Below are 23,367 nucleotides of genomic sequence, written 5' to 3'. Positions count from 1 at the left end.
ATTTCTTTAAGGAGATAAATATGATTAGGAAAGAGCTCATGAAAAATTGTCTATATACTATCTTCTGGGTGAACATCAGAATTCTGAGGCTTCCATATAGATAGAATGTAGTGATATATGAAAATTTAGAATTTTCACATATGCATATACACATGCAAACTCAATGTTATATATTAAGTACACCAGAACCTCTTATTTTGAGAGTAGATTTAATAAAGGCATTATGAGATTTGCATGCATTGACACTTCTTCAGTGTCTCATTTTCTTACATTAATAACTGGTCAGGCAATATAAAAGACTCAGGCATTAAAGAAATAAAAGGGTCATTGAACTGTATTGTTCTGTATCACAACTACTACTTGTGGGAGAACTGCTAAAGGAAGATTCTAAAAATCTGGTTCATGGGCCCCTGGGAGTTCTTGAGACCCTTTCGGAATTCTGCTAGTTCATAACTCTTCTCATAACAACAGCAAGGCATTTTTTGTCTTTTATACTATGTAGAGTTTTGCATCAGCAATGCAAAATCCATGGTGAATAAAATTGCTGGTAACCTAGCACTAATCATGTCTGTAGCTACCATTTGTAATAGTATTCATTGTATTTTATCACAATATACTCTTGGCCAACACAAAAATGGCTGTTCCATCTAAGAATGTCATGGACTTAATTATATTGATGCGACTTTGAAAATTATTAATATTATTAACTATTGACCTCGAAAATGTGTCTTTTCATACACATTTGACAAATTGAAAACATACATAAAGCATTTTTGCCTCGTGCTGAAGTACAGTGCCTATCTCAAAAAAATAAAAACACTTGGATTATAGTTTGAGATGCAGGCTGAACTTTTACATGGAACACTAAGTTTTACATGAAGCACCGTTTTTATTTGAAGGAGCAGCTGACAGAAAAACTATGATTCTAAATAATCATAGTTACAAATAATAACTGTGATTATAAATAATCATAGATGTAAATAACTGTGATTATAAATAATCATAGTTATAAATAATAACTATGATTGTGGCAGATGTTAGTTAAAATAAAAGAAGCCTTGGATTTCAAAGAAAACAACTGACAGTATTTACTGTCAATAATGTTTAAACTTTAAAGCAAGAATTAGAATTCTGGAACTCTCCCATCTGCCATTGCAGGCTTTATAGCTTCCCAGTCTGAAGGTATTTTCCTATGATATTGATATTGCATAAAGCGTTGTGTCAATACTTTGAACACCTTATCCAGTAAACCAATAATTTCCAAATGATCAGTAAAAAATATTACAGATTTATGTATGAAAAAGAGTCAGTAAAGTGCAAGATAGAGCGGTAGAATATAATGTAATAGCACAAAAAGCTCACTGTTTTCATTTTAGATTCTGTTGTGCAATTGACCTTTAATAAAAACTATCACTTTTAAAATTTCTATGTAAAACCAAAGAATATTCTAAATTATCTGAAAAGGTATTGAAAATGCTCCTCCCTTTTAAAAGGCATATTTACGTGAGCCTGGATTTTCTTCATGCTTTCAACCAAAAAAGCATGTAGCCACAAGCTAAACTAGATATGAGAATAGAGCTTCTCCTATCAAGCTAGACAAAACAAATGTAACAATGCTACTTTTGGGATTATATATTTTTATTTGGAAAAGTATAGCTATTTTGTATTAAAAGTGCTTTGGGCTTAGTATTCTTAATTTTAAAGGAATCGATACATAAATATTTAAAACATATCAGTTTTAATTCATGCAATAGTAACCCACATAGACAAAAGCTTTATGGGCTCCTCAAAAACCTTTCAGAGTACGCAAGGGTTCTGAGGTAAAAATATTTGAGATTTGCTGGCCCAAATAATGGCCATGCAGTCATTTTAGCACAGCTTTTAAAGAGTAAATAGAACTTTAAAATTTGGCATGGGGTATAAGATAATATAGTGTATAAGATAGTCAAATTAAATCAATAGTATTTATTTATCATTAGGAAATCTAAATGGAATCTAAGGTAATTTACTGCTATCCTTTGGATATGTTTTGTCCCCACTAAAACTCATGTTGAAATTTAATTCCCAATGTTGGAGTTGGGTTCTTAAGGTGGATACATCAGGAGTAGCTGCATAGTAATTGAGTTCTTGCTCTGGGGAGATTGAATTGGTACTTGAAGGAATGAACTAGTTCCCATAAAAGAGGGTTGTTTTAAAATCAGCACTCCTGTGGGGTCTGGTCCATTTTTATTCAAACCTGCTTCCCCTTTGAACTTCTCTGCCATGTTTTGACACAGTGCAAAAGCCCTCATCATAATCCAAGCTGATGCCAGCCCCAGGCTTCTTTGTACAACTTGCTGAACTGTAAGCCAAATAACCCTATTTTCTTTATAAATTACCCAGCCTTACGTATTCCTTTATAGCAACACAAAACAGACTAAGACAGACACCAAAATACATTTTGTAAATTTATAGTCAATACTAACTGCACCAAATATATGCAGCCAGTTTTCTGTACACAATTTCTTGCCATAATTTTACAGCATAGATCCAGAGTATCACTTCTATCACCTATTTATTGATGTTTGGTTATACTGGATATAAAAATGAACTCAGAGCCTGTTATGCATTAAATACTACAATTATTACTGCCAGCTGTTTTTATTTTAATTCTAGAGTTTTCTTTTTAGTTAGAAAAATTCATCTCATAAGACATTTGTAACTCTTCAATTTAGATTCAATCAATTCTAATAGAAACCTCCTTTCAGTTATGTGTTGAAGTAGGCAGTGATTCCAGCCCTAAAAGCATCAGACTGATGGATCACAAAATAGAACCAACTGGTCTGTTAGAAACAAATTGCTGTGGATAATGTATAAACTACTATAGTAGGTGAAAAAAAATACTTGAAGGACATATCTCTGTACTCCCCCAATTTATGTTTCTATTAGAGAGCAAATATATGAACACTTAAAGGGGAAAAAAAGTGAAAATAAAGAACATAAACAATAATGTCCATAGATATTCTTTAGAGAGTATACATTAGTTAGGAAATGCTGAAGCATATGACAGTATCATCATCTAATATGTTTTATTTAAGAAGGAGGACATTGTAAAAATACACAATTTAAAGAAAATATAAACTGGTAATGACTAAAGAATAACATCATAAGATAAGAACGAACACACCATTTGACTGAGAAACCAAAATTATTTTGAAGTTTTATCATTTAAAGAAAAAATTATAAAATAAGTATTTATAATGTATGGGAATGAGTTATTAATTTGTATACAGGCAATGATGAACATATATGGTAAATATATGTATGTATAATTTCTCATAATCACACAACAAAGATTATTTCATTATTTTACTCTTTCATTTGCTATAGCAGAGTCATAAATAATGGTCTTAAATTATCATACTTTACTTAATCACAGAAATAGAAAACTTCACAGAAATATATAAAATTATAGAATTATATAACTGCAAAGGTAACATAGTATTGATATTATAAGTTTTAGCTAGGAAAGCAAGTAGTACTATATAAAAATATCAATGGTAAATAGTAAAAGGTGTTAAATGAATAATGATCTCTCAACAAGAAGTAGGAAACTCACATTTTCCCCTTTGTCACCTTTGCTGCCTTTTTGTCCTGGTTCACCAATTTCACCCTGTAATTGAAAAATTTGAGTTACAGTTTATCTCTAATATACCATTGCATTGTCTTAATTATCATCCAACAGTTAAATTTTATGTTTAATATAATTACATGCTAGTGTGTAATGTCACTGTTTAAAATGCAAAATCTTGGGTTCCCTCTGCTTCTGGCTTTCTACTATTGACTAATATGTTAAAGACAAGTCAACATAACTTCAAAGAAATTTGAACTACTACAACTGCATTTACAATTAATAAATCAATTTTGTCTCAAATATTACCTGTGTAAACTGATAATGGAAGTTCACTGATTTATAAAATCTATAATTACACATTAATCAAAAATTACTTTACTAGCCAGGCACTGGGTCTTACTCCTATAATCCTAGCATTTTGGGAGTTTGAGGTGAAAGGTTAGCTTGGGTCCTGGACTTTGAGATCAGCCTGGGAGGCATAATGAGACTCCTGTCCTACAATAAAAAATATGTTTTAAAAAAGTTAGTTGCACATGATGAGGTATGTCTGTAGTCTCAGCTACTTGGGAAGCTGAGGTAGGAGGATCACTTGAACCCAGGAGGTGGAGGAGATAGTGTGCCAGGTTGCGCCACTGCATTCCAGCCTGGGTAACAAAGCAAGATTCCATCTCTCCAAAAAGCAAAAATAAAAATAAAAACAAAAAAAATAACAACAAAAAATATTTATCTGCTAATTTTCCAAATGCTAAAATAATGCACATTATCAGAGTGCTGGTTTACAAATTTTTAAACACTATTTTAAAGTAATATAATATATTAAATTAAAATATTTAATACATAGCTATACATTTGGAATCGGGAGCTTAGAGTCTGTACCTACATGTTGGTAAATATTAACAGGATTATCAAGGAAATATGTAACTCATTCTTAACTTTTATTGTGCAATATCCAAGACATGAGAGCTAAAGATATACATGTTATTAATTATTTTTATTTTATATTGATTTCAGAAGGACATTTTAAAAAATAAATAAATTTTGGCATCTACTAGTTTTTGTCACTACCTTTGTTCTTTTAATTGATTTTCATGTTTATGTATCACATACTATTTTATGGAATAGACACTCATTCTGAATCTCTTAAATAAAACTTTTGAGCATATGAAAAAATGTGTGTGAAACTTTGAAAAAGGTAACCTTTCCTCTGGCACCTAATCATAAAGATTAATTCCAGCGTTCTTGACAAAAATTAAGCTTTATCACAGAATCTGCTAACGTGAATAATGAATACCAACCTTATCTCCGTCTTCCCCAGGGGAGCCAGCCGGACCAGCTGGCCCTGGGAGACCAACAGGACCTTGAACTCCATCTCTCCCTGCAGGCCCTTGGGGACCTTTTTCTCCCTGTATTGAATATCCAAAGATAATTAATTTTATAGTTTTGGAGTGCTGCTACAGGAGTAATAATCTAGCTTCTATATTTGACAAGGCAAATTGCTTACTTTTTTTTAGAAAAACATTTTAAAGAATAAATGATATATGACCCCTACTTTCATTTGTGACTAAGAATACTATTCTTTCAAAATCGTTTGTGACTCTTAGGCTGTGGTCCACAAAAATAATTAGGACCCAACTTAGAATTTTTCTTTCAAACATGCAAGTATTATGTATTGACAAATCAGATCCCTGATGTTTGCAAAACTTTGTTGAGCCTCTACTCCTTTTCCTTAGTGCCACTGAAAGAGCAATGGGTATTCGGCTTTAGAAATTGTAAAACACACTTGCTCATACGTCCCACTTTGCAATATGCTTTATATGTTTCACACGTAACTTTCTTTTTAAGAAAGGCTTTAAGAATGTTCCTAGATTTTGATATTTTCAATCACTGTCACTTTTACGAAATTAAAATGAGAAGACTTAGCTTTTTCTGTATTTGTCTTGGTTCCCCTGATTTTCGAAAATGGTATACTTTCATGTTTAAATTTATCTATATTGTGTAATTTTTTTAAAAAGTGCCTAATGAACACAACTTATATTTTCAATAAAACATCTTTTCATAGTTTAAATAAATTACATTCTAAAAGTCAAAATTTCGTCAGTTTTGCACAAGACAATATTCTTAAATGCATTCAGAGTTCCCTTCTGTCCTGCTGCTGCACAAGCTGGGAATCTACAAGTCCTTGGGTTTTGCCTTTTCATTACACCTCTTTCCCTCACTTCCCTTCACGTCTCCTGCTCCTTTAAAATGACTTAGTTTTACATATTTATCTCTTAATTATCTCTTGAATATATTTACTTCATCTCCACCACTGACATCTTATTCCAAAATACTGGTATCCTTGTTCTGAGCTACTGAAAAATCTCCTGCCTTTTCCCATATGTATTCTTACTTCCTTCCAATCTATTCATCACACTGCATCCAGAAAGCCAGTCAGATCATGTTACCTACATTCTTAGGTCAATTTACTCGTTTACTTTTCCTAAGATAAAGACTTCATTGCTTAGTGCAGCCTACCACGATCTACCTCCAGCTACCTGCCCAAACATATCTTGCTTCCCCTAATTCTTGCTCTCTGCATTTCAAACCTTCTATACCTTTTTCTCAGTCCCTTAAATCTAATGCCATACCCCTTTCTGTGGCTTGGCCTGACCACATTTTATTCCTCTGGCCTGGAAGGCCCCTATGAGAACTCTTTGCCTAGTTAATTCCTTCTCATCTTTTACATTTCCCCATCAATGAGAAAGGAAAGGCCCCATTTCTAGCAGGAGTCTCTACCATAATCTGACCCATACCACTAATATTCACTTCATATCAGTAACCTGAGTTTGTCATTATATATGCATTTAGTGATCCTTTGCTTATTATCAAATTGCCCTATCAGATAATAGACTATGTGAGGGTAGAAACTGTGTCTGATTTTGCATTCTATTATATATCTCTGGCCAGTGGAACAGAGTAGTCACTTAAGGAACTTTTGCTAAGTTACCTAATTAATAACAACAAAAGTAGCAATATCTATAAAACAAAATTAAATTGTTAACTAATTTATTACTTGCCTGTATTCCACCTGTTCTTGTTTTTTTAAAAGGGTGTCATAATTATTATATGAGGCATTCCCCTGATGCCACGCTGGAGACCTTGTATTTTATTCCAACAAATATTATAATATTTTAAACCTATCAATACTCACAGGATATGCTTTGCTGTTCACAGTAAACTTCACTATATTAAATACAATAGTTGATTCACAAAGTTTCCCTAAACTTGAATTTCCTTGCTAGCCTTAACTCTAAAAGTCAATTCTTTTGCATAAGGTTTCCTATAAATAAGGCAGATATATAGTCATCTGTCTTCATTATAGTACTCAGAATCTCTAGCCAGAAATCACCTGCCATTTATTTCTTCTGACCCTGGTCTGTGTGGTGTCAGGAGAAATTCAACTGCTCTCTATACCACTCTGAATTTATATTATAATTTAATTCCTAAACTCTAAATTGAACTCCTAATTCCTAAACTCTAAATTAATTCCTCAAGATGACATAATTCTTCCTCCATTATGTATCTCTTGGCCTGCAGTCTACATAACTACTGGAAACATTCATCTCTCCTTGTAGTCGGTCTTTATTTTACCACTTCTAACATTCCATTTACATTAATAACTAAATTTTACCTTATAAATTGATAGAATGAGCTAAACATCCCCAAGTCCTTTGTTTGACTTGGCACTGTCTTATATTTAACCTGTACTCACACCCACAACTTTTGTTACAATTCGCAAAATCCATCACTCCTTCCTCAATGGCTCACTTATGTATTTATTCTCGGTTTATTGTTTCATCCTTATTTATGGCAGCTCTGGTTCACACACTGATGGTAATGATAATACTACTACTAATAATGATTACCCTGAACATTTATCACACCTTATCACAATTCTGAAAAGTAATTTAGAACTATAATTTTATCTAGTCCTCACAAAATACTGTGATTATCTTCTTTTCCGAGATGAGAAAACAGAGGTTTTGATGTTAAACAACTTAATCCATATCATGAGCTAAATAAATGATAGGATTAGCTCCCAACCCACTTCCGGTTGTCTCCAAGTAGGCAACTTTAATCTACTCCAATTTATTTAACTCCTTAATTCTTCCAATGATGATTTTCTTATTATTGATAGAGTACATAAATACATGCACCACCCAATAGTAATAGTAATAATAAGGCGACGCACTCAATCCTATTCGTACTTCCACCAACCGCTCAATTTTCTCTGGGTTCCACGCCCTGCTTAGGGTGATTTACATATCCCTACACCACTCCTCTATTGTCCACTTTTTCTTTTCAAATCAATTTAGAATAAACCTAAAGCTATAAATGCCCAGCAGGTAAAATCCCGGCTTCTTTATTTGTTTGTCTTTTGCATTTCACTATTCTTGATCTTGAACAACATACACCAAAAGGGGACTCTTTTACCTCTTGTTCTGTTCGATGGCATGCCTCTGGAGACACACACACACACACACACACACACACACACACACACACACACACACACACATCCCCCATGGACTATTTTTCTCTGTTACTAGATGCTTTCAGAACTTACACCCATTCCAATTCTCCATTAAGATTGAGTCCAGACTTCTGTTTTCCTCCCTCAACATCACATCACATGGTAAACCAATAATATGCTTTTAAACATAACTCTTATTTTAAATGACTCCCAGATTTACAATCCTGGCACTGATTATTTTCTCTGCAATTATACACACACACATGCTAGAAATTGTAAATAAGTATTTAGAGCACATTTTCCCTCAAATATCAAAGTGCTATTGCCTAATTCAGTTATAGTTAGTACACTGACTTCACTGTGTTTTAGATCTAGCTTCCCCCACAATTTCTACAATTGTCCCCCAAATAGATGCATAGTTAAAATAGCTTCTTATCTGTAATTCTGGCATCCAGTAACTAATTGATAGGTTTCTATAAGAGTCCTTTTCCCTATCAAAATTTTCTACCAATGCAATTAAGTTGGAAGAAGTTTTAGCTCCTTTCTTCTTATCTGCTTTCCAGACCCACCTCCTGGAGTTTCTAATCTAGCTGATTAAGATAGGGATGCTAATTAGGACATTTCTCCATTCCAGGAAGCAGGGTTGATGGGTGGGTGGACCCAGGGCTTATCTTTCACAGGCCCCATCTTGTCTTTAATATAAATGTAAACCTGCTGATAATTGTATAAAATTTTTATAACACAAGCTGCTCAGCAAAGGTAAAATCTAAAATTCTACATTTGGAAAGAGGTAGAAGTAAAAGGCTAGCTCTAACATGTTGCCAAACATTTTCATCAATTTTTTCTAAACCTCTGCATGAATATTTATGACTATTTTCACTGAACAATCACTCTTATTACCACTTTATGCTACTGTCCCTAAGCAGACACCTCCTTCAAAAGTATAATACTAAGAATACCATGTCTACCTTTAGTTACTCTAAAGAGCTAATTTTGGCTAATAGAAAATGGAATGAACATCCTGGAGTTGTTGTCCTTGGGACAACTGAAAGAGGATGGGTAAGCAAGGCATTCCCTTTTGCCTTTCTTAGTCATGATATCACCAATTATCAACAAAACCGAGGCCTGAATCTGGCTCTTACGAAGACTCCCGTCAATACTTTTCCATCTGTCTCACCCAATTAATTTCTTATCAATTTCACTGCTTTTTCATGTTCTGATATTTATTTCAATAATTTGCTTATTCAATAATTTACTTATTCTTCATCCACTTTAAAACCTACCATTCAGTATATTATCTTCACAGAAATCTTGATTTATCTAAATAGTATAATCTCAATTTGTATAAAAAAACAATTTATATCTATTTCCTCTGTATGCATTCTTTAGCGTATTGTGCAAAATATGTGTTTCCTCTGTCTTTAAATTAATTTGCATTAAAGGACCTGAATTTATTTTCTATGTTCTCCCAGTACATCATACACTATAAAATATAATTTCTTAGGAAAAATTCTCAGTATATTAAAAATGCTTTTTCTGTCACCTAAAAGTTCTATCCACAGGTGGAATGGCCCCTTACCAACACTCTAATTCTTTCTGAAAGGTAATGGATTACAGGAAACTTATATATGTATAGACATTTGTGAACTGCTACAGTTTGAATGTGTCACCAAAAGAGCATGTGTTGAAACTTAATTCCCAATGCAAAAGTGTTGAGGAGTGGGGCATAATGAAAGCTGATTAGGCCATGAGGGCAAAGTGAAAATTAATGCTGTTATTGCATTAGTGGGTTCATTACAACAAGGGGAGGTTGTTTTCTTTTTACTCTCTCTCTCTCTAGCCCTCTCTTCATCCTTCTACCATGGGAAGTTGTGGCAAGAAGTCCTTTGGCAGATGTGACCCTACTATCTTGGACTTTCCGTCCACCAGAACCATGAGCCAATACACTTCTGTTTGTTTTAAATTACCCAGTCTGTGGTATTCTGTTATAACTGCACAAAACGGTCTAAAACAGAAACGTTGGAGTCATATCACAAAGTAATCAGAGAAAATGCATAAATAATGAAAGCAAAACAACTTGCTAAAACTGAAGTCTTAGTAATAGAGAAGTATTTTTTAATATAAGCTTAAGCTTAATTTTATATATCAATACTTACCAGTATACTAAAATATTAGACTTATGTTTTTGTGTATCAGAGCCAACACTTTTTATCTACATTTGCCAAATCAGTCTGAGTTTTTATCTTGCAGGAAGAGAGAATCATTTAGAAAAAATACAATCATATCAAAAGCATGAACAAAAATAGAGATGAAATCTTAACAAAGAAACCTAAATCTATTGAGTAGAATAGAGTCCATAGTCACGTAAATACAAAATGTATAAAATGTTAAAATCCAGTAAATATTAGATGAAATAATTGGTCAGATATTCCCCATCTCACTCACTGGTGATCAAATCTCAAATTACATGAGAAGGGCAGCTACTTTCTATGGGTTTCATTTACAGACTATGGAAATGCTTAAAATTGAATTTGTATTACAACAGGTGTAAAAAGTTCACAATCTTCTAATATAAAGCAGCAAGGCATAGTGTTAATAAAAAACTCACATTTTTTTAAAAAAAGCAAAAGGAAAAGCCTTTTACATTAATAATATCCAACTCCGTCACAGGTATTAGGGTTTCATAAAGGGTAGAAAAATGTCATCTTATTTAATTGAATTGAAATTCAATTATATATATATGCAAGCTAGTGTGTTTATATGCCAGACACATATGCAGAGAGAATGTAGTGGTGTATGAAAAGCTAATATTCTTGAATAAAAAGTGGTAACTTATACAGGGTAGCAGCATAATATATTTTCTCTAGATATTACTTACAGGAGCACCTTTCTCTCCAGCTGGACCAGGAGGACCCTGAGGTCCCGGGCGCCCTGGTAAACCAATTGGGCCAGCTGTACCTGCTGACCCACGTTCTCCTGGTGAGCCCTAGTACACAAGAAAAGAAACATTTCATTAATAAGGAATAATTAAATAAGAACCATTGTGGAAGACAGTGTGGCGATTCCTCAAGGACCTAGAAATAGAAATTCAATTTGACCCAGCAATCCCATTACTGGGTATATATCCAAAGGATTATAAATCATTCTATTATAAAGACACATGCATATGTATGTTCACCGCAGCACTGTTCATGATAGCAAAGCCTTGGAACCAACCCAAATGCCCATCAATGACAGACTGGATAGGGAAAATGTGGCACATATACACCATGGAATACTATTCAGCCATAAAAAATGATGAATTCATGTCCTTTGTAGGGACATGGATGAAACTGGAAACCATCATTCTCAGCAAACTGACACAAGAACAGAAAATCAAACATCACATGTTCTTACTCATAGGTGAGTGTTGAACAATGAGAACACATGGACACAGGGAGGGGAGCATCATACACTGAGGTCTGTCGAGGGGGAACTAGGGGAGGGACAGTTGGGAGTTAAGGAGGGATAACACTGGGAGAAATGCCAGATATAGGTGATAGGGATGGAGGCAGCAAACCACACTGCCAAGTATGTACTTATGCAACAATCCTGCATGTTCCTCACATGTACCCCAGAACCTAAAGTGAAATAAAAAATATATATATATATAATCACTTATTTAACAATAACTTCTGTCTAGTAAATTGTGTTAAAGTAAAATTTAAAGCTTAGACAATTTTAAGATCTCAAAGAGAAATAGTTGTATCCACTATTTGAGATATCAATTTCCAGCCCCAATATTAAGCATAGGTGTTGATGTTAGAAAATAGTGATGAGATGAAAAAATACTTCAAAATTAGATGTATTTAATATTTATTTAGTTTCTTTTTTCATTTAAGTGTCCATAATTGAGCACAATGCTTTATAAATCATAAGTCTAATAACCTCCCACACAAATTTCTCCCTGTATTATAATGAATTGGTAGAATACAATCCCTAGACTCGTGTTTCTTGAAGTTATTTCTGGGCACTTCAAATTTGCTGAATCAAGATTTCAATTTCCAAAAAATGGGTTCAGAAATCTTTGCATTAAGCTACACATATAATTTTTTCATAGTAACATTTGATAATCACTATCCTAAAGTTTGGATGTTTTCACAGAGAATAAGCCCTTAATTTAATCTTAGAGTTCAGTAGGACCATTGGGTCTTATGAACACTGATGATATAATTTGAATCTGATTAGGATTTTTAACTGAGTTTCAAGAAAGATGTTATGTTTTTAACTGGCTTGCTTTTTTAAGAAACCTCATATACATATATAGATTTTTGAAAAATAATCACATAGATATTAACTTTATAGTTATCTGTACTAACAATTTAAGAAAACATTATTAAAATAAGAATAAAAGAAATACAAACATACATATTAAGTTTTGTAAAGCTGAAATATAATCAATCTATTGCTACTTCCAATTTTAGTTAATAAAAGATAAAACTTCTGTCTTTAGATTCTCAGGGGTGATTAAATTATAATTTATCTTGTTATTTTATAAATAAATATAAATATTTATAAATATTTTACTATAAGTAAAAATTAGAAAATATAAGTGTAGTATTTTTACTTAATAATAATTAATATACTTAGATAATAACATCATTTCAAATTTCATAGAGAAAATTATAATAGCTGGAAAAGATATTACTTTAACAATTTTTCTACTATATTTCTCATATATTAGAAATCATTTTATTCTTTCATTACTTATTTATTTTTATTTTATTTTATTTTTGAGACAGAGTCTCTCTCTGTCATCCAGGCTGTAGCACAGTGGCACGATCTTGGCTCACTGCAACCTCTGCCTTCCGGGTTCAAGCAATTCTCCAGCCTCAGCCTCCCGAATAGCTGGGACTACAGGCCCATGTCACCATGCTGGGCTAATTTTTTTGTATTTTCAGTCAGACAGGGTTTCACCATGTTAGCAAGGATGGTCTCGATCTCCTGACATGATCCACCCACCTCAGCCTCCCAAAGTGCTGGGATTACAGGCATGAGCCACCATGCCCAGCCGAAATCATTTTATTATACAAATATGCATTATTGACTTTGATCTAATTTGTATTTTTATTAACTAGGAAACTATCTACATGTGATAAAAAGTGGTAATCATACCAGCAACTTGTTTTGAAATAGTGCTTTACAATTTACAATTCGGTTTACGTTTCATCTTATTTTATTCTCCTAACAATTCCAGGTAGTTGACAGAGCTGCTGTAGCATCTCAGTTTTAAACATGAGAAATCTCTGGCTCCAAGAATTTAACTGTCCTTCCCAGAATGATATCATTCTACTCTGGTTTCCTGACAAAGCCACCCACTGCTTCTTCTTCTTCTTTTTTTTTTTTAGACGGAGTTTCACTCTTGTTACCCAGGCTGGAGTGCAATGGCGCCATCTCGGCTCACCGCAACCTCCGCCTCCTGGGTTCAGGCAATTCTCCTGCCTCAGCTTCCTGAGTAGCTGGGATTACAGGCACGCGCCACCATGCCCAGCTGATTTTTTGTATTTTTAGTAGAGACAGGGTTTCACCATGTTGACCAGGATGGTCTCGATCTCTTGACCTCGTGATCCACCCGCCTCGGCCTCCCATGCTTCTTTTTAATGAGGATATCAATGTTTGTAATTATGAGTTATTTTAAACTTAGGTGATAGAAATAATTTGGAGAGACATTGCCAAAAATATCGCTAAAGAAATTGTGAAATTTGGGCTTCATATAAACAAAAGTCGAATTTCTGAGCTATAACAAAGTAATTTAATAATATTAAAATATTTTATGAATAAAATAGCCAACCACAAGTTGTATGACTGTACCTAGGTAACAGGCTCCTGGTCAATGATTCTGGAAGTCAGTGCAGAAGAAAAAATAACAGAATCCTCTTAAGGTTGTACATTCACAATAAGAAACCCTAAGAGTAAAAAGAACACAAATGTTTGTCTCTAATTATTGGAGAGGATGGTCAGGAAGAAAGAAAAACGAACAGGAAGTGTGTAAGAAAAGCAAGAACAAGGCCTATAAATTGAGAGGAATGCAAAGGTATTCCTTGAATTACAGAGGAAAGAAAAAGTTCAACAATAAAAGTACTCCTTTTTGGTAACAGAAACACATTAACAGAAGGTGCAACTAGGGTTATTCTATTCGGGTTAAAATTAATACCACAAAAGAGAAATCTCCACTAATCTGCAAAGCTCATTTATTGAGAATCAATGTACATACAAGGTGACTATGTACACCTTGTTTAGTATCTCTTCTGTTTAGTATCTCACCTGCAAACTCCAGGAAAGGACTGCTACCTATTAGTTTTATCAAATCTAGAATAAGCATTCAATTTAACTTCTGTAGTATTTTATTTGTAATTGCCTATATAAAAGGAGGTACAATTTTGATTTGTCAGGCCATAAAATTTTTCTCTCTTTAATCCTGTTTAAATCCCAACTCTTCAAAGACTACCCTAGGAAGATATCACACTGGACTGTGGTAAAGTTGGTGAGTACTAGACTAGAATTGAAAAAGGGGAGAATCAGTAAAAGTTGGAAGTCCATTTTAAGAGAACTTACTAACTTCCAATTATTAAATCTATGAATTAACAATTATTGTGCCAAGTACTTTCCATATGTAATACAATTTTATTGCTATATGACTTGTGTATTTTTAAGGTAAAGGCCATAGACTCAAGATCTGTGTGCCCTAATTCACTACCAAGTTTTTCCAACAATACTTAACAGTTTATAAATGGTGAAAACAAAACTTCCCTGACTCATGGGTACAATGAATTGTGCTAAGTTGTAATAAATGGAAGAGATATAGCCATTTAAGAACAACTTCTACCAGAACAGCTCACATAGGTTGACATTCTCTAAAACAAAACAAAACAAAAAAACTTAAAGCAATTGATGAAAGTGTTGATCTCCTTTATCCAAATAGTCATTCTCCATCATTCATTTAGTTTATTTGACCTTTGCTACACAAGTCATTAGAATCTCTGCTCTTGGCTGGGCACTGTATCTCATATCTGTAATCCCAGCACTTTGGGAGGTCAAGGTAAGCAGATTGCTTGAGGCCAGGAGTTCAAGACCTGGACAACATGGTGAAACCCCCTCTCTGATAAAACTACAAAATTTATCTGGTATAGTGGCATGTAGCTGTAGTTTCAGCTGCTCAGTACTGGAGGGTCACCTGAGCCCGGGGAGGTCAAGGCTGCAGTGAGCTGTGATCATACTGCTTCACTCCAGCCTGGGTGACAGAGCAGGACTCTGTCTCAAAACAAGTAGAAAAGAATCTCTGCTCTTTGTCACTATTGTTTATAAGTTCATTTGAAATTTTCATCAACAACAAAGAACTGTTTTCAGTTTTGGTAATTTTCAACACATTTCACCAGAGACACCATGGTACTTTTTCACCATGCTTCACTCCTGACTTCAAAAGTTAAATATTTTTTTCTTACCTATGCTGAACTCTGATACAGTTTGGGTTACTGCACCTTTTTTGAGAATGCTTTTATCCTCAGTTATTCTAGAAAAGTACTCGACTCATTTTTTTTAACTTTATATTTTAGCATTCTGCTTTGAACATTGTTTTCTCCTAAAATATCACATCTCTCACCGTCCGTCTGACACAATATGTCCATTTTTACCTTTGAATATTTGGTCACGCTTATCTTCTGACACGGAAAGTCTTCAATATTTTCCCTTACTATTAAAACTTCAGCCTTTTTTTTTTTTGACCCAGATCAATAACCATCTGATATGATTAGCCTTTGTGTCCCCACCAAAATCTCATCTTGTTTTGTAATCCCCATAATCCTCATCATCCCCACTTGTCAAGGGAGAGATTAGGTGAGAACAACTGAATTATGGGGGCAGTGTCCCCCATACTGTTCTCCTGGCAATGAGTGAGTTCTCAGGAGATCTGATGTTTTATTAAGGGCTCTTCCCCCTTTGCTCCACACTTCTTCCTGCTTACTTGTGAAGAAGGTGCCTTGCTTCCCCTTTGCCTTCTGCCATGATAAGTAAGTTTCCTCAGCCTTCCCCAGCCATGTGAACTGTGAATCAATTAAATCTCTTTCTTTTATAAATTACTCAGTCTCTGGCAGTTCTTTTATAACAGTATGAAAATGGACTAATATACCATCTTACCGAAGAATTGTATTTTTCTAAGAATTAGAAGCATGAGATCCTTCAAAGTATTTCTTATACACTCTCATCGTACACTAGGTTCTCTACCATTATTTTTGGACTGAATGCAGCACTTGGCACTAAATTCTGAGTAGCAAATATCTCCACAGTCTTTTAATTCACATTAACAAAGACTAAAATATTGACTGTGCATTAAATAACTCTAATGTATTTGTGTTTCTATTATGTATGCAAACATGTTGAACGTGATAAAAAATTTAGGCTTTAAATGTACTCATATGTACAGTCCAGTGAAATTTTTTAAATATGCAGAGAAACAGCAACTGAATGTATATTTTCCCTGGAAGAAATGGTTTCAAAATGAAAGGAAATAGATATTACCTTAACTGGGTGCATTATGATTGACAGGTTATATGAAAATAAGTCATGGCTTTTACTTAAGAAAATAAAGTTTAGAAATTTATACAGAAGTATGTTTACTATTAAAAATTAATTGAAATATTTTAGTAATTATTTTAATGTCTCTCAACTAGAGACAGAGTGCTGATTTGACTGTATGGCAGTACAAGCAGTTTGTAGATACTGTATATCATTTTTTATTACAAAGCTTAACTGTTTTACTTTCTCCCTTGGACAACTCATAAGATTAAATTTCAGATTGCCATCTTACTTGTGGAACCTGCATTAAAATTAATAATGAGAATATATTACTTTTCTGTAGTTAAAATATTGTTCAAGATCTTGTCACAGCTCATAAAGTTTGAAGCAACAGATGAAAACAAGAAGAGACTTTTAGAATGTATATTTGTGCCCTAAAGTACTACTGCAATTTCTTTTTCTATTAGTTATTCCAAACACTCTGTAAGCCTAGATGTTTGTAATAACAGCATGCTCTGCAGTAATTTTATTTTATACACGTATAAATGAAAAGTGAAAATCTCTGATGCTACCTACCGATTAAGCAAATGACATAGCACACTTGCAAATCTTATTTAAATATTCTCAGGCCAACTTGAAAAGAATAAGCCTATGAATCCTTTAGTCCCAACAGAATCATGGAGAAATTCTATTTTTTAAACAAAAAAATAAGCCCAATATTGAAAAAAGGTCCCATTTACACATTCAACTAAGAACTCCATATTCAACACTAGTGAGAATCTATTCTCTTGTGACACTGGACTGTGAATATGAAATGTATGGAAGAAAGCAGCCCTTGAGAAACTCACATTGTATATATCCGTTTTTTTCCATAAAGAGTAGGTATGTATCGTGATAAATTTTTGTATTGCTGTATAGCTGGCTAAAGAACAAAAAGCTTTATCATTGTCAGATAAATAAACTATTATATCGAAACTAAATGATTGTCTTTAAGCATCAGTAAAATAGGTAATGATCTGCTTCACAAAGGTAGAGGTTTTTACTTTTCTTTTTTTTATCTATGATCCCCAGCAGTACTTACTGGCACATAGTATGCCAGAAATAAATGTGTCAATTAAGTGTATGATTTTTCCCTTTCCAGCACTGGAACCACCAGCTTTCTGATCTTGAGCAAACTCTCTGTGACTCACTTTTGTTGCCATAGATGAAGAGAGAGTTTGTCATCAGGTTTCTGTGATCTTTACTATGATACATCTAAAGTTCTTTGAACAATGCCTGGCATAATAGAGACAGAAATAGTTTGTCATCAGGTTTTTGTCATGTTTAATATGATATATTTAAGATACTTTGAACAATGCCTGTCATAAAATATGAATATAATAGATATTAGAGAACTGTACATGAACAGTTACATATTTTGAAAATAGACATAAAATCTCAAATAACTGTAGAGGTACAATTTTACAGAAAAATAAACTAAGATCCAGAAAATTATATGATGTATTTAATATATTAATAAATTAATATCAAAACAACGGGTAGGGATTTTTCCACATAACACAGTATTGTTAATCCTAACTTGAACTATTTGTATACTTGTCTCTCTGCAAGAAGGATAGATATTTTACACATCAAAAGTGCCTAGCTAGAAAGAACTCAAAGGAGGGACTAAAAATTATAGAAATATTATTTTCTTAATAAGGGATTTAATGACAATGAAACAATGACAAATTAAATGTTTTCTAAAGGCAACAATGTCTGTTTAATTGCACAAATTATAATGACCATAATACCATAAGTATTCTGTTATTTCATTGCTAAGTATTAACAACTATGAAAAACATGCCATTTTTCTCTTGTTTTGAACTGAAAGGTGAACATTTACATGCTTTTACAAAGGAGGAATTTGCATTTCTCTATTTAGTTACCTATCTTTACTTTTGTATTAGCTTTATCCCCTTCTGCAGCCCTTCCCCTAAATGCTGCTGCACCTTCATCTAAACCTTATGGTGATAATGAAACAAGAAGCAATAAGAAGCAATAGCATTACTCTATATTCTTGTAGCAATGGGAATAGAAGGAATTTTCCTAACCCTTCACACAGATGAGAACACCCAAGTAAATATTTTATCAGTTATTTTCACTGGGTGTTTCATATTCTGAGGAGTATTTGTAAAGTAAATGAAAGTTTTAAACAGACAAATCATCTCATCAGCATTCAGTTAAGTTGCAGCCCACCAGAGAGAAAAATAGAAGCATAAACACAAAAAGCTCTTATGAACCAGAGATACACAACTAGAAGGCAAAAGTATGTCTGCCCTGTCTATTTAAGAAGTTGACCTGGCCAGGTGCAGTGGCTCACGCCTGTAATCCCAGCACTTTGGGAAGCCAAGGAGAATGGATCCCTTGAGGTCAGGAGTTCGAGACTAGCCTGGCCAACATGGTGAAACCCAGTCTATACTAAAAATACAAAAATTAACTGGGCGTGGTGGCAGGTGCCTGTAATCCCAGCTACTTGCAGGGCTGAGGCAGGAGAATTGCTTGAACCAGGAAGTCGGAGGTTGCAGTGAGCCAAGATTGCACCACTGCACTCCAGCCTGGGCGACAAGAGCAAAACTCCCTCTCGTTAAAAAAAAAAAAAAAAAAAGGTTGACCTTCACGTCAAAACTATGAAGTAATTTCACTCTCTAGATGACATATATTTTAGCTCACATGAACTAAAAATTCAGATGACATGCCCAGCATTATCGGAATTTAAAGCATAAACTCTGATCAACGTCAAATCAAATACTTCAGATTTTGATCACTGGTCCTCATCACTATCACTACACTTATCTCATCCTTAGTTGGATGTAATCATAGTCCACTAAGGTCTACCTGGGTTACAATGGAGAAAATGCACTCTATCTTAAAATATGTAGAATCTGATTCAGCATGTTGGTAGACCCCATCATTCTATACCTTGCTTATTCCCTTACTTGAAGAATAAGTAAAAGCCAAGGAAGCGAAGGTTATTAGAAATAGGATAAAAAAAATAGGAATAATGATAGGAGGAGCATGTGAACTCCTAAAGAAGCAATGAGAAGGAGAATAAATAATAAAGAGGAGAATGGAGTCAATCATGGGCAGATGGTCATCTTAGAAAAGCGCAAAGACTGCTATGCTGCACATTTTTGAAATATTGGGCATGTACCCTGTAGCAGCCATCTGGCTCTTCTCATATACTTTCTCCATATTAACTCCCACAACTCTAGGGGATGACATATACATGTGATTGTCAAGATAAAAGGCTTTTACTTACCACACTACTGTATTTGTTTTAATCAAATTTTTAGATAAATAACTGTTAATGAGATTGCTCTCTATCATAAGGAATATCTGAAGGAGAGTTTATTTAGGGAAAACATTTTTCCGTAAATATTATTTCCCTTTTGATTTATAAAAATATATGAGCCGGGCACGGTGGCTCACTCTTGTAATCCCGGCAGTTTGGGAGGCTGAGGCAGGCGGATTACAAGATCAGGGGTTTAAGACCCGCCTGACCAACATGATGAAACCCCATCTCTACATAAAAATACAAAAATTAGCAGGGATGGTGGCGTGCACCTGTAATGCCAGCTACTTGGGAGGCTGAGGCAGGAGAATTGCTTGAACCTGGGAGGTGGAGGTTGCAGTGAGCCGAGAGCATGCTATTGCACTCCAGCCTGGGTGACAGGGTGAGACTCTATCTCAAAAAAACAAACAAACAAACATATACACACACACACACACACGCAGTAGGTGGAAGCCGATAATTTGTTGAATGATATATTTACATATATGTGTTTACATACATAGAAAACATTTACTCAGTTTATGTCCAGCATGCAGAAAAATGCTGCACTGCCTTTAATCTCTTGATGTTCAGTCTCTTGCTACTTGCTGTCTTGTGTGTGCATGAAGACATCTACTTAGTGACTACATCCTCTGAGATCAGAAGACATGCCCTGGATTTGATTAGCATCTGTTACCAGCTCTTAGATACAGCATCATGCATACAGAGAACACTTGGTTTACCCAGGCTTAAAAAATCTCAAAGTACAGCACCCTATTGGTATAATTTTGTCATAAGTGGTAGCACTACAGAATGTTCCTCAATATACAATAACGTCCAGGATCAAAACCTTTAGAGAACTCTAACCTTGAAATACTAGCTCTTTACTAAGAGGACCAAAAGTGGTGAGCACTTCAAGACTAAATTTACACAGCAGAAATCTGCTTTTCATAGATAAAAATGGTTTTTATGTACAGCTTCAACTCAAACATAATTTCCTTAGGCAAAATGCACTGCTTTCACCTTTGTGTTTTCTGTTGTATCTTGTAGTATATTTCTCATTATTTACTATGTTATTTTACCCGCTCCTTATCTGTCCTCTTCAGTAAACCATAAGCTCCTTGCAGGAAGGTCCATTTTATGAATCAACATAACTTCAGTTTAATAGATTGTCTGAGATTTTCAGATATTTATTTCTTTATGGTCCTTTCACAGAAAAAGACTTACAGGAGCTTAAATAACATGCATAAAAAATATTAGAGAATATAAATTTAAAAATAGGTAAGCAAGGAAGACAGTTAAGCAAATAACTTTTTATTGAAGTAAAATGGAGTCAGTAATATTAGTAAACTAAAAATGCATACTATAGACGAAGACCAAGGTTTTATTTTTTAACTGTAGTTTATGATCTGCAAGTAGGTTATGAGATGAATATAATGAGTCTTGTCCAGTACTTAAAAATATTAGCTATAACAAAATATAATAGACAATATTAAACTATATCATATATGATTTTTATAGTAAGTTGTGTTCAAAAAGTGTTCAAAATAGTTATAAAACATTATCTTCTGTACTGTCTCCATTTTAACTCCATTATTTCTGTAAGCCAAAGCAAAAAAGAATTTTAAGTTTCATAAGTCATGTTGACTAAGGAAATAAACAAGCCAGTTAACTGTTCAAGAAATACTAAAAAATAACTTAAAACATTCTACAAAAAACATCTTTGAAAAAAGAAATTGCAAATACTTTTAAAGCTATAGTTAGCAAGAGAGTTCTTCCAAGGATATTCACAAAGAGGACTCTGTATAAAGCAATATCCCATATCTTCGAATAGATCTTTTTAGTTGATTTGTTTTGCAAATAAAATTTATCTGACTATAAGTCAATGACGTCACACCTAGACCTACCAGAGTACAGTAAGCCCACTTCTATGGAGTTTCATAATAATGACCTATGTTTCAGAATAAATGGATTATAAATAGAGAATAGATCTAAATATACTTATAAATCAATAGACAGAAGAGCACTTGAATGGATGCATGAGAATTAAGTATTATATTTGTTCTTTTTATGGATTAGAGCATATAGAAAGGATATAGCGCATAAGCTGCATAATTGAGATACACACAAACTTTGCAAACATCACTGTGAGCAATAACTGTTAATTGATTAAGACTCTCCTTAGGACTGTAGTTTTAGTTCCTCAGTATCGTGTGTAATGAGATAATTTATTATTTCCCTAGCAATCCGGAAATACACATCACAACTTATGAATCACAGTATAGGAGAAAAAAACTAAGAAGTCAAATGGCATTCTGACAAATATCTAGTCATTAAAAAGTCAATCTGCACATTAGTTTAAGCAGTTTCATCTTTAATTCATTCAAAATATGCAATAGTTATAGAGAATATATAGCAATATTAAAGGTCAGGTAGTTGAAATATTAACTCTTCTCACTCATTTTTGACAAAATTGTTCACGAGAGAAAAAAGGGTCAAGATGACTTGAAAGTGAGTTTACAGAAAGTGCTATCATGGATTTTTGCCCAGACAATTTGGGCAAGCTTTTTACTTCTACACGTAACGTCAGATCTTGTGTATTTAAAAATGGAATGATAAAATAGAAAAAAAATCACCATTGCAAGGTACAAGAATCAAAATAACAAATGTAAAATACCAGGCATAACATTTGAAAGAATAAACACTCAACATTATTTCATTTCCCTTTTCTATTTCCTTTAGGCTTCACATTCTCTTCCACAGAACTCAACACTTTGCTTTTTCCTTAATACAAATAACTACTGAATACCCTTAACTCTGTTCCTGTGAATTTCTGTCTTGCGCTTACTATTACTTGGTCAATATCCAAAGGTAAGGTTAAAATGAGATTGATATAAACTCAGACATATCCATTATAAAAGCAAATTTTACAAGATTTTCTTATGCCTTTATTCCTTTCACTCAGAATTTTATCATTTCTCACCAACTGATCAGATAGTCTCTTAAATATTTTGCTGTCACCTTTTCTATTGCAAAGCAGAACTTATCTTTTAAAGAAATATCTACTTCTTTGTTTATATTAATTGCAAGGGAACTTCATAGAAAGTTTCGAACCTCAAAAAAATATTAACATCAATTTTCTAGATAAATTATGGTTCACATCTAGAAAACCATCCCATTTTTGTTTTATCTGTCATTTGGAATAAAAAGTTTTCAAAATCAAATTTTACATGATGTAATCTCTTTAAATGGAATACACGAAGGCTTGCCCAGCACTTGTTAGGAACTATGAGTCATCATGAACCTTTTCATTACATTCTGCAGCAATTAAAACAATAGTGTTAGGAACTAATAAATGTGTATGGCATCTTCCTCTTA

General features: G+C 33.6%; 1 protein-coding gene across 2 annotated transcripts in view; it reads right to left on the bottom strand.

Annotated features, from left to right (window-relative positions):
* COL11A1 (collagen type XI alpha 1 chain) overlaps positions 1–23,367 on the bottom strand; it is a 215,057-nt gene that overhangs the window by 54,257 nt on the left and 137,433 nt on the right. For both annotated transcript variants that reach the window (XM_002751147.6, XM_035252270.3), the window contains 3 exons: positions 11,005–11,112; positions 4,909–5,016; positions 3,599–3,652 (listed from right to left, as the gene is read on the bottom strand). In XM_002751147.6, the coding sequence (XP_002751193.3) occupies positions 3,599–3,652; positions 4,909–5,016; positions 11,005–11,112 (270 nt within the window). The remainder of the gene's footprint in view (positions 1–3,598; positions 3,653–4,908; positions 5,017–11,004; positions 11,113–23,367) is intronic.

This window comes from Callithrix jacchus, chromosome 7 (genome assembly GCF_049354715.1).
Source record: "Callithrix jacchus isolate 240 chromosome 7, calJac240_pri, whole genome shotgun sequence".
In the NCBI taxonomy this organism is placed as follows: domain Eukaryota; kingdom Metazoa; phylum Chordata; class Mammalia; order Primates; family Cebidae; genus Callithrix; species Callithrix jacchus.
The sequence above is the reverse complement of the archived record's forward strand: the minus strand, read 5'-3'. Positions and strand labels throughout refer to the sequence as shown.